This window comes from Penaeus japonicus, unplaced genomic scaffold (assembly GCF_977035675.1).
Source record: "Penaeus japonicus unplaced genomic scaffold, GWHDUDI00000001_assembly GWHDUDI00000025, whole genome shotgun sequence".
In the NCBI taxonomy this organism is placed as follows: domain Eukaryota; kingdom Metazoa; phylum Arthropoda; class Malacostraca; order Decapoda; family Penaeidae; genus Penaeus; species Penaeus japonicus.
Window position 1 is genome coordinate 3,773,167 of NW_028234427.1, and position 12,500 is coordinate 3,785,666.

The 12,500-nt window shown below is 36.7% G+C and overlaps 1 protein-coding gene across 1 annotated transcript in view; it reads left to right on the forward strand.

Annotated features, from left to right (window-relative positions):
* LOC122257119 (xylosyl- and glucuronyltransferase LARGE2s) overlaps positions 1–12,500 on the forward strand; it is a 13,984-nt gene that overhangs the window by 1,319 nt on the left and 165 nt on the right. Inside the window, exons 2-17 of the mRNA XM_043022196.2 lie at positions 166–317; positions 637–857; positions 1,124–1,319; positions 2,155–2,369; positions 2,529–2,614; positions 3,983–4,130; positions 4,274–4,375; positions 4,574–4,741; positions 4,902–5,082; positions 5,457–5,581; positions 6,162–6,317; positions 7,879–7,985; positions 8,139–8,211; positions 9,094–9,186; positions 9,570–9,700; positions 11,598–12,500. The exon at positions 11,598–12,500 is cut by the window's right edge and continues 165 nt beyond it. Coding sequence (XP_042878130.1) covers positions 705–857; positions 1,124–1,319; positions 2,155–2,369; positions 2,529–2,614; positions 3,983–4,130; positions 4,274–4,375; positions 4,574–4,741; positions 4,902–5,082; positions 5,457–5,581; positions 6,162–6,317; positions 7,879–7,985; positions 8,139–8,211; positions 9,094–9,186; positions 9,570–9,700; positions 11,598–11,673 — 2,010 coding nt within the window. The 5' untranslated portion in view covers positions 166–317; positions 637–704 and the 3' untranslated portion in view covers positions 11,674–12,500. The remainder of the gene's footprint in view (positions 1–165; positions 318–636; positions 858–1,123; positions 1,320–2,154; positions 2,370–2,528; positions 2,615–3,982; positions 4,131–4,273; positions 4,376–4,573; positions 4,742–4,901; positions 5,083–5,456; positions 5,582–6,161; positions 6,318–7,878; positions 7,986–8,138; positions 8,212–9,093; positions 9,187–9,569; positions 9,701–11,597) is intronic.

A 12,500-nucleotide genomic window follows, 5' to 3' on the forward strand; every position in this document is an offset into this window, starting at 1 on the left:
TACATCTATATTTGTCTGTAAAGAAATGGAATTAATTACTTGTGTACTTGCTGTATATCAGTCAAATAGAGGGTAAAGTATTGAGACAATTCATAAACTGTAACTTATGGTAGTTTTTACTGTTATTGTATGCTTTTAATTCTGTACACTAAACAATTTTTTCAGTGTGAGTGTAACAGCTTACGCCAAGATAAGTCGTCGAAGCAAGCGCATTGTGAGTGTGCGTTTCTCGCACACTCGAAGATGGTGGTGTGGGTTATTGCTTGGTGTGTTCTTGGGGTGTTTAATTGCGGCAGCTCTCTTCACCAAACTAGATGGTAATTATTTTTTGATCCTTGTAATTATATGGATGAAATTCTGAATAAGCATTTTGTACTTGATAATTTGATTTATTATATCACATATTAGTGATTTTTTCTCATAAGAAGAACTTGAGGTTTGGAAATTACTAATTTTATTCTTTTTCTTGTTTTATTAAAGTTTTTAGATATATAATAATCTATAAATTTTGTACAATGGCACTGATCATTAGGGATAAAGATTAGTATGAAAAGCCTAAGGGTATTAGAACTTGAAGCTCAGATATTAAGAGCTTAGTGCCACTATCTGGAGTTGATTCTCCCATATATTTACCAGGCTCCGACCCAACCAACGTGCTGGGCCTCACACCAAGGGAGGTGCGCCTGGCTGAAAGGGTCAGGGAGATGGAGCAGCAGAATCAGCTTCTAAGGAGACAGCTGAGTATTTCCCAGAATCAGCTGATCCAGGCGTGGGGAAATGAGGGGGAGGACGGGGCAGAAAAGATAGGGGAAGGCACAGGGACAGGTGAACAAGGTGCTACTAAGTGCAAAGAAAAGGTAAGGCTGGTGAGATTTTTGGTCTGCATTAGTTATTTCTGAAGATGAAATGGAAGTAAATATTGATATCATTCATAATTATTTTGTCTACTTGGCATGATTAGATAAATCATAAGAAAAGCCATGATAAGAAACACTACTATTACTATCATTAATTCTCTAGGCCTTCAACAAGAAAGATAGTTGTCTCAGGATCTCTCAACAGCTAACTTATAAATCTAGATAAGTTTAACAAGATATAGTAAAATCCTCTCCTTGATTTTCAGGAATTTGGTGTGCCAAAATGCGAGGTGCTTCACATAGCTATAGTGTGCGCGGGCTACAATTCCTCCCGCTCTGTCGTGACCCTACTAAAATCCCTTCTCTTCTATCGCCGCAATCCACTGCACTTCCACATGATAGCAGATGCCAAAGCACAAGTAGTTTTACATGCACTCTTCTCATCATGGAATGTCCCTCACGGTAACTTGAAGCGAATTTTTGTGAATTATGGTTTTAAGATGGAAATGTTTTTATATTAGAATGAAATAATAAATTACAAGGTCTTTTGGGTGATTATAATTTTTTTTATTGTTACATGTATGATAATGTGGAAATAGGTTTATTAAGTTTCCTTGTAGATTGGCATAATACTGTCACCATAAAATTATTCAATATTTTTTAATGGTTCTAAATGTTAGTATCTATTAATTATGTCAAAGGGAAGAATTTTGATATGCAATGTGAATATACCATAAAATATTTGTTTAGTGCATAGGTATAATTTGCTGGAATTATATAAGAATTCTGGTTCCTTTGTTTTTCATAAAACATCCAGCACCCTCTTAAATTCAAGGCATTAGTGACCTTATACAGTCTGTTTGGTTATAGAACAGTAAGACTTCAAGTTTAGCATTATCAGACAAATATTATACTGGTGAAGGATTATTAACTCCAGCCCTTGACTCAACATAGACATATAAGTTGTTTTTTATAACACAAGTTAGCATGATATAAATTTACAAAACGTGTACATAAAAGTCAGATAGAAGAAGAATGGCAGCAATGCTGCCCTGTTGATCAAAGAGCAGAAGGAAAAACTAGTATACACTAAGGTCTATTAGATGATAAAACAATAAGTGTAGAATCTTCTTGTTAATCTTCTTTTAAGGGTGAAATCAAGACCTGAAGATTAAAAAATTCATGAGATTTAAGAAAATTTTCTAAACTGTCATCTTATTTTCAAATAAGCTTCTATTACATATACTAGATGTTTTCTATTATTCTCTAAATATATTTGCAAATTTACTCCTTACAGTTGAAGTAAGCTTTTACCTGACGGACAACCTTGCTGGCGATGTGTCCTGGGTTCCCAACAAACACTATTCAGGAGTTTTTGGCCTGATGAAACTCACCCTCAACAAGGCTCTTCCACAGACACTCAAGAAAGTAATTGTGTTAGACACTGATATAACCGTGGCCACAGATATCGCTGAGTTGTGGAACCTCTTCTCTAAATTTGGACCAAAACAGGTAAAGCAGCTGTGAACTGCATGATTGACTTGTGATGAATCGTTCTAAGAAAATAAAGAGGAGAACTGTGTTATTGACTTGATATTGATATTGTCTTCTGTCACTGTTTATATTTGGGGAGATTTAAGGTTGATGTATCCCATCTTTTGTTTATTGCAGTATATTGGACTGGTTGAGAATCAGAGCGATTGGTATCTTGGCAAACTCTGGAAATCACATCGTCCTTGGCCTGCACTTGGTCGTGGGTAGGTTTTAATAATGTTATAAGTAATTAATTTGCATAATCTTACTCTTTCTTCTTCTTCTCCTCCTCCTCCTCCTCCTCCTCCTTCTCCTTCTCCTTCTCCTTCTCCTTCTCCTTCTCCTCCTCCTCCTTCTCCTTCTCCTCCTCCTCCTCCTCCTCCTCCTCCTCTCTCCTCCTCCTCCTCCTCCTCCTCCTCCTCCTCCTCCTCCTCCTCCTCCTCCTCTCCTTCTCCTCTCCTTCCTTCTCCTTCCTCTTCTCCTCTCCTCCTTCTCCTTCCTCTTCTCCTCCTTCTCCTTCCTCTTCTTCTCCTTCTCCTTCTCCTTCTCCTTCTCCTTCTCCTTCTCCTTCTCCTCCTTCTCCTTCTCCTTCTTCTCCTTCTCCTTCTCCTTCTCCTTCTCCTTCTCCTTCTCCTTCTCCTTCTCCTTCTCCTTCTCCTTCTCCTTCTCCTTCTCCTTCTCCTTCTCCTTCTCCTTCTCCTTCTCCTTCTCCTTCTCCTTCTCCTTCTCCTTCTCCTTCTCCTTCTCCTTCTCCTTCTCCTTCTCCTCTCCTTCTTCCTCCTCTCCTCTCCTCCTCCTCTCCTTCTCCTCCTCCTCCTCCTTCTCCTCCTTCCTCCTCTCCTCCTCCTTCTCCTTCCTCTCTTCTTCTTCCTCCTCTCCCTCCTCCTTCTTCTCCTCTCCTCCTCTCTTTTCTCCTCCTCCCCTCTCCTCCTCCTCTTCCTCTTTCTCCTCCTCTCCTCCCCCTCCTCCTCCTCCTCCCTCTCCTCCTCCTCTCCTCCTCCTCTCCTCCTCCTCCTCTTCCTTCCTCCTTCCCTCCTCCTCCTCCTCCTCCCTCCTCCTCTCCTCCTCCTCCTCCTTCTCCTCCTCCTCCTCCTCCCTCCTCCTCCTCCCTCCTCCACCTCTTCCTCCTCCTCCACCTCCTCCTCTCCTCCTCCTCCTCCTCCTCCTCCCGTCCATCCTCCTCCTCCTCCTCCTCCTTTCGTCCATCCTCCTCCTCCTCTCCTCCTCCTCTCCTCCTTCCTCTCCTCCTCCTCCTCCTCCTCTCCTCTCCTCTCCTCTTTTCTCCTCTCCTCCTCCTCCTCCTCCTCCTCCTCCTCCTCCTCCTCCTCCTCCTCCTCCTCCTCCTCCTCCTGCTCCCCCTCCTCCTCCCCCTCTTCCTCCTTATTCTTCTCCTTCTCTTTCTCCTCTGCTTCTTCCTTCTCTTTCCCCTTCTTTTTTTTCTCTTTCCTCTCCTCCTCCTCTTTCTCCTCTTTCTCCTCTATCTACTCTTCCGCCTCTCCCTCCTTTTGGTCATCGTCATCATGATTTACAGCTGATATCATCATTCTCATACTGGATAAGACACGGCATTCACAGCTGATATCCTGTTGCAGATACAACACAGGGGTGATCCTCATACGACTAGACATCATGCGCCAGAGCAACTGGTCCCAGAAGTGGAAGCTGATTGCAGAGAGGGATCTGACCACACTCTTCTCAACGCAGCTGGCTGACCAAGACATCATCAATGCTGTAATAAAGGTCAGTCATGCAGCTGATTTGAATGCAGTTCTCTTAGTGTGTTTGTTTGTGGAGGACCTGTTCATGTTTATTTTACTGTGTTTGTGTTGTGTTCTCTTTGAAGAAATGTATATTCTGAAGGGGTCTTGTACTTGTGTTTTCAGCAACATCCGGAAATAGTGTATAATCTTCCCTGTCAGTGGAATGTCCAGTTATCTGACAACACTAGATCTGAATTGTGTTACTTGGAAGTGACAGATCTGAAGGTATGTAGGAAGATCTTTTCCTCTGTGTTTTGTTTTACTAATAGTGGAATGCAGTCTGAATAGTAGTTAATAATGGTTGATTTAACCAAGAGATAGTTATTTTAAATGACTTCCTGGTAATAAGTTGTAGAGTATGTTTTGAGACGAAAAGAATATTAGTTCATATTGATGAAAAGATATGGATATCTTTCTTTGCAGGCAATCCACTGGAACTCACCAAAGAAACTGAAAGTGAAAAATAAACATGTTGAATTCTTCCGTAACCTTCACCTCACTTTTCTGGAATATGATGGCAACCTTCTTCGTAGGGAACTCTTTGGGTGCAATCATTCGAGATCTATTATTGTGCCTAATCCCCTGTCACAGGTAGGTGTTTGTTTCAGTGTTCTTCTCTTTATCATCTGTTCATCAGAAGAATCTAAGGACTTTTTTCTTCAATTGATTGGTTAAATATGGTTAAATCTCTTTAGTTTTGTAATTCTTTGGGATTTTCTTGATTTATTTTTTTCTTGATACTCTTTTCCAGTTGAATGAAGAAGATGAGTGCTATGAGTTCCGTCGTGCGAGGCAAACCAACTACCGGACTCACTTGTTTTTCCTCGACAATGAGTATGATCCAACACCAGATGGCTTTGATGTAACGCTTGTGGCTACATTGTCAATGGATCGTTTGCAGATGGTGGAACAGTTACTGAAACACTGGGATGGTAAGATTTTTTATATTGTTTTAAATTCATGATAAGAATACTGTTTTGATATTTCAAAAATGGTAAGAGTGCTAATAGGATCACAATTCCAAAACCATAAAATTATGTTACTTTAAAATACCATCAGTTGCAATTATCCTGGAAACAAGAATATCAACTTCTCATTGACTATACTATTCTTTCTCTGTACTTGTATATTGTTTTTTTTTAGGAGTATGTCTGAGGCATATTGAATTGCTATACCTTTAACTAAAAAATATGATCACAAGTTCACCCTGATGTAAGAAATAATTGTTATGACTAGTAGAGCACTTACTTACAACCTATTGTGTCTTAGCATTTACCCAAATCTATATTTTGAACATAACTTTCAGGTCCTGTAAGCCTCACACTATACATGTCTGATGCTGAGGCTCAGCAGTTTCTGTCATATACACAGAGTTCAGAAATCATTGCCAGCAGGAAGAATGTTGCATATCATGTGGTCTACAAAGAGGGGGTAAGTTTTAAAAGTGGCAGTTGGGTATGGCATTTATGCACTTTATGGTAATTGATTTATGTGGTCTCTACTTGATTGTAAATATTGTTTTGAAAGCAAACATATATGAAGCATGTTATTGTTCTTGTTATTTGTCCTGTAAGAAGAACTGAATTTCAAAATATTTGAAAGAGCTGCATTCATTTTGATCTAATTTAAGAAGATGAACAGTTTGTTCTCAAGATTTCAAGTAAAGAAGTCTTTTAACAATGGATAATTTTAACCATTTATTATTTATTTGTGCAACATATAAATTTGCTTGATCTTTTTTTCCATTATTATAATGTTTCTGAACACTAGCAGTTCTAGTAGCCTAACCTGTGGAAAAATAAGTAACCTATGGAACTTGGGAACTTTTTTTACCTAATAGCTAAGATGAATATATATGATTAGATATTATACAGTATATGTCAGTTCCTTAAGTTCCTAATATTTTATCTAATTTCCTTTAAAGAAAAAAGAGAACAAAATGGAAGATATTTCTGGAGTATCTATGTACATATGAATGACAACATTCTTGATAGCCTCTATTTTATTTCAGAATTTTTATCCAGTCAACTTCCTAAGGAATGTAGGAGTGCAGCACGTAAATACGCCATATGTCTTCCTAACAGACATAGACTTCCTTCCCATGTTAGGGTTATATTCATATTTAAGGAAAACACTACAGAACTTACATCCGGATGATAGTAAGAAGGTAAGGACTGTGTATCATTTAATCTTTTTCATTTTTGATCCTCTACTTTTTGAAGTTATTGTCTTTTGCAGTTCTAATGTATAGCACTGTATTAGTCACTCTTGCTTGTTAATCCATTGGAGCCGGTTGACGTGATGACATGTTTTGTGTTTTTTGCGTCAGACGCCCGGACGAGATATGAGGGCAAGCCCGGCGCTCAGGTTGAGTGAGCGGGCAGCCTAGGCTCACGGCTTGTGCGTCCGAGAATCTCGAAGCGTTCGGATGATGCGTTCGAAAACCTCGGTATAGCGACCGTGCAAATGGGTTAAGCCATTGCAGATGGGGATAGATTTGCTTGTCAAGTCTCCAGGATGGGTTTTATTTCAGAGCAAGGCAGCTTCATGCAACATGCTTTGACTTTTCCCATTCTCTTTCAGTCACTCATTGTAAAACTAAAGCCATTTTTGTGTTTTAATTTGTGTGTGTTTTATTGTGTTTAGACACTTGTATGTGTCATATGACAGGCTCTATCAATACTGCAGTTGACTAATATTGTAATATAGGATCCATATCAGCCCATTATTTTCTTTATACTCAGTGTGATAGAAGTATTGCTGTATTGCTTATGGGAGGACAAAAAGTAACTTTATTTTTTTGTATTCATTTATGGTTTTGAATGAATATGAAACATATAACCATCTACAAGAAAAATAACATGAAGAGGTAGGGATGTAGAAAGAAATCTGTGTACTCATGACACAATGAAATAGCACAGTGATCCAAAATCCCCCAACGTCATGTGTGTCATGAGGTCCATCGTTAGGCCAAAGCTCCTGCGTCATGTATGCCATGACACCCATCCTCAATGAGTTAACAAACATTTTCCTTCCTGATCTCCTTCCTTACTACAAAACTATGATAATGTATAGTTTAAGTACTCACACACAAAATGGCCTTGATTATATATCCTGTACTATTTACATATGAAAATTTAATATTGAATAGGCAAGGACTGCTTGGTGTATTACCTTATATGGAAGGATTATTAGCTAATGAACTTCGTATGCTCTAGCCTTTCTGACTGGTATTAACTCTTTGAATTTATATTTTCATTATATATTTTGTGTATATAATGGATGTATTTGCACATCTTTTATTAACCCTTTCCCGACGGGGCACTCGCTACGCGAAGACCCCTATGCCGGGCGATTGCAATATTGCAATATCACACTGGCACGACGCCCCGGCATTGGGAGTTTGGCTGTGTCACACGGGTGTGACGCACCGTCGTTATAGGGTTAAACAAAGAAAGTATATGTAGATCACCTGTCCTAAACAAATGCAGAATTCAAATGATGAAATATCTGTTCACTTTCATTTCCTGGTAGAATTGTTTTTCTTTATATTGACCTAAAAGTAAAACTGAAGTTGGATATGGACTTTAAAACAGGAATCTCGAATGTAAAGAATTGTTTTTTTTTCTCTCTCTTTTCTTTCTTTTTATCTGGTATTATCTGCTATCTAATTGCATATTCAAAAGCTGATTATTTATGTTGATTATAATTACAATGTTTTTCCCCAGGCTTGGATTGTGCCGGCCTTTGAAACACAGCGCTACCGTCTTTCATTCCCACGCAGTAAAGCAGAGCTCCTGAATAGGCTTGATATGGGAGAGTTATTTACATTTAGGTAAGTCAGCGCTTGAACATCAAGACCGGCCAGTTGTTCATAGTTGAAACATATGGATTATGGATGTGATAATTTGTTGCCTCTTAGGTCTAATTTCTGATTTTTTTCTTAGTTTTATTATACTCTATTGTGAGTTATTATTTCTATTTCAAGGTATCATGTTTGGACAAAAGGTCATGCTCCAACTAATTTTGCCAAGTGGAGGACTGCCACCACTCCTTATAAGGTAAGTTGGGATTTGGACTTGTCTTTAGTAATGATGCTTTAAGCTTGACTTCAACAGATACATGCCAGGGGGATATGTCCTTAACATAATCTTTATTGATTTAATGAGGTACTCTTTGAAGTTGGTTATTCTTCTTGTTTTTATATGGTTGTGCATTTCTTTTTATGCTTGATGACTTGAAATATAATAGCATTTAGATTGCATACCTCTATAATGATACATGGATAGGGGCTGAAGTAATGTTAACAAGGATAGGGGCTGAAGTACAGGATGAAGTGTTTCACTATTGATTAATTAACTTTTAGGAAATCAGTGATTTGCAATAGGTTAGGGCTTTATTAAACAATATCAATTCTCATATGGTTGGGTACTTATCGGTCTGAATAGTCACCAGTACTGTAATTTTGGCATTTCAGTGAAATATATTGTGCATGTTTGACATATGACATGTGTTCTTTTTTAGGTGTAATATTTGTATTTAAAATTGTTGGGAGATTTTCAATGGAGAGCTAGATATTTTCTTTAGATGCCTAGCATAACAAATGTTGTGGTAACTACTTCCTTATTAGACTGGTTGGATTCAGTAGCATGGGAAAGTGAAAAAAGAATATAATAAAAGTGGTGGTATATTTGTTCGAAGTTTTTGACAGTAGTTTTTGAGTGTCTAGAGATAACAGCTGCCATGTAAAATGTTACTGTTGGTGTAGTGATTAATGTGGGTATTATTTTTACATATCTCAAAGTATATTTCTGGGTAACCTACCATGGTGAAGTCAATTGCTAATTGAATAAGTATTCATGGTAACCCAGATTAGAAGCATATAAAAAAGTTGACTATCATATCAAGAAATATATTAAAATTTGTAAAAATCCCATCTCTAGGTGACTTGGGAACAAGATTTTGAACCCTACATTGTTGTACGGAAAGATGTTCCCGAATATGACACCCGGTTTGTTGGTTTTGGATGGAACAAGGTAAGAGGAGTCTTCGTTCATGATCTTCATATGAACTAAAATAGAGAAACTTGCTTGATTTATTGAGTATATAATGAATAAAATGGAGTATATATGATGTATATGAAAGGCTTGTCTTGAGATCCAGTTTCTTTATATTCTCATATATATTTTCCATGATAAATTATAATAGTCTTTGATTTGTATTTTTTTCAAACTAATTAATCAGTGTTATTGTTTGTATCTGTAGAAGATGTGAACCATCATTGTTCTTTTTTTTTTTTTAATGACCCGAGTTTAAAAATGAAATGTTTTTATTTCAACAAAAAAATTGAATTACATTGAGTTTAAATAAACAGTCAAGAAGAATTGAAATCATTTGTTAATTAGAATTGACTCAACAGGTGTCACATATCATGGAGTTGCATGTGATGGGCTTTGACTTCATTGTCCTTCCAAACTCTTTCATCGTCCACATGCCACATGCCCCTAGTCTTGACATTGCCAAATTCCGTACGTCTCCGCAGTACAAAAGGTGAGTCTCTCCCTCATTTCTTATTTTATTTTCATATTCAGGTAAGATGTGTTACATATTGAGTGGGAATGTTGATTGTTTGGTTATGCGATAGAGAAGGATCTTTTGATTGTTAGGATTTCATTTTTTAGTTCATTTAGAAAGGTTTATGCCAATATCATAGGTTTTGTTCTGTCAGGTTTTAAGAGCCTGAGGGTTTGAAACTATATGTTTTTTGCAACTTTTTTTCCTACACTTACAATCAGTTTGAAGTTGAAAATGGAAAATGATTATCTCCATTTTGTTTTTCTTCTGCAATTATGAACTGGATATATTATATTTATAGAAAATAAATGTTTGTACTTGTGGTGTAAAGTTTACAATGTCATATTTTCTATTGTATTTTACACACAGCATACTAAAGCTCTTTTGTTTTCTTGCAGTTAATTATGGTGTTAAATGTATGGTAGTCTATGAATCTGTTGGATTTATTCAGAGTTCATATATTACAGATGTGATGTGTGTAATATTACAAGTAAATTATAAAAGATTAACCAACTACAAACACAACTAGCAGACAGCCCTATAAGATACTGAATAAAGGATCTTTAAATATGTGTCTTAGAGGCTTTTGATGAAGGGTTAGCTTGATGTAAAGTGCAATTTTAATTGTCAATCGATCCCAAAGGACGGACTGCAGCTCCTCATCCTTTCCGTGGCCACTAGCCAGTGGCAAATTTGTTTTTTTATTATTTGAAGAGCTCAATTCTACACACAAGAAAATGTATGTCTGGCACTGGTATGTCAAATAGTTACGGAATATTACAGTAGCAGAGTTGTCAAAATCAGCCTTTGTTTATGAAACAAGAGGGGAAAATCTTACAAAAACACATAGATAAAACTCTTATAATGAAGTAAAACATACTCATAATAATTTGTATAGTAATAGATCTTCTGTTTATCATGCTTTTATGTATTTATAAAATAACATAGTAAAATGCAAAATAATGTCACAATTTGCTCAGCTAAATTGGGAGGCAACTGCATGAAGAGAGGAGGAGGAGGAGGTCCAAGGAGTTAGGGGTAGGGAAAGGGATAGTGGATGTGGTGGTCTCTTGGTGGTTAGGTGGGATTACAAAGGGGGCACTGGATGGGATGAGAAGTCTCCTTAGGCACACATTAGAAGGCCCAGTGGGGTAGAAGTAGGTTTAAGAATAAGGGTGGGATATCTCTTTGTGGCCTCCTCCATTAAAAACCTCTATATACTTATCTAAATATAGATTGTCACATCGGTCGGATGTAATAGTATATGCCAGATTTTTTGTGTTTGATTTAGGTTTCATGAGGTCTTGCAAGATCTGATGAAATCAGGGCAACCTTGATTATAGTAATAGCCACACCAATTGACCTGTTGAGTCAATGGATTTTTTTATTTTAAAAAGTGAGTGCTTATAGCAGCATATAAGCTAGTAAGAAGAATATATTTTTTTGCTTTTATTTGTCATTATATGCTGTAGTAAAGTGTAGATACTGTCCTTGTTTTTGTGTGTGTGTTTGTGTTTGTGTTTATGTTTATGTTTGTGTCCTTTATACTGATGTTGAATTTATGGAGATCTGCTCCTCTGATTCAAAAGTTTGAAAGTTTATTTTGTCTTATTCTGTGCACTGTGTCAAAGTCAGATTAGGTCATTTATACAAGTTGGTGTGCAATAATCTGCGAGATAATGTGGTTCTTTTCTGCCCTGACCTTGACCCAAACTGATGTCAGAACTCACATGGAAGAGCATGACAGGGCACAAACCACAATACTTGTAATTGGACAGTCAGCACCCTACTACTGAGCTTTGACATCATATATTATTATGCATATTGAGTATTTATATGAATGTGCTATTAATGAAATCTGCCTTCATTTCAGATGTGTCAAGATTCTGAAGAGAGAGTTTGTGGATGACCTCAATAGGAAATACAACAGTGATATTTCTCTACAATAAAAAAGCATTATTCAACAAGGAAATTATCCGAGTCTTCCTTCAGAGACTATATTTTACTTTTTTCTGGTATCCAGAATGTTAAGGAAGTCTTGCAAGTGAAACAGAATTATCATAGAAATCACAGTCTTTTTAAGATGATCTGATTCTTTTGAATATTATGGTATGCTTATATATATTTTTTGGAAGATATTTATAAACCAAATATATATAATGAATAATAGCTGTTTATGGCAATAAATATTTTGTGATGTGATGCCCACGTAAAACCTTGCATTTATCTCGTGTCGCAAATTACAGCTCCGTAATTAATGTAGAGATCTCTCCTGGTTTTGCTTGATCTAATATGTGCCAACGTTAATGCCGAAAGGAAAGATATTTTTCACTATTTGCATGCACAACGAATTTATCAAGCTATGCTTTTATTCTTAGTTTTTAATTTATGACAGACATATTGTTATTATGATTATGGATATTATCATTATTATTAATTTTAAAACCCTATTTTTATTGTAAGTTCAAAATTCATGAGCAGCATTTATACATTTTCAGTATGCAATGGAAATGTCATTGTCAATATGGAGACTTCAGATTATTGTCTTTTATGTTTTATGCCGAATTATTGCATGTGAAAAATGCTTGTGGTTTATCTTGTTTTGTTTTTATTAGACTTTTGTAAGGGAAGGGAGGATAAGCATCAGAATAACAGTAAACACGAGGAAGAAGAAAAGAAAAGAATTGTCATCCTTTCAGAAAGTTTAAGGGAATGTATGAGAATCACAAAACAATAATAGCAGTGTTATAATAATAGCGTTATTTTGTTGATACTG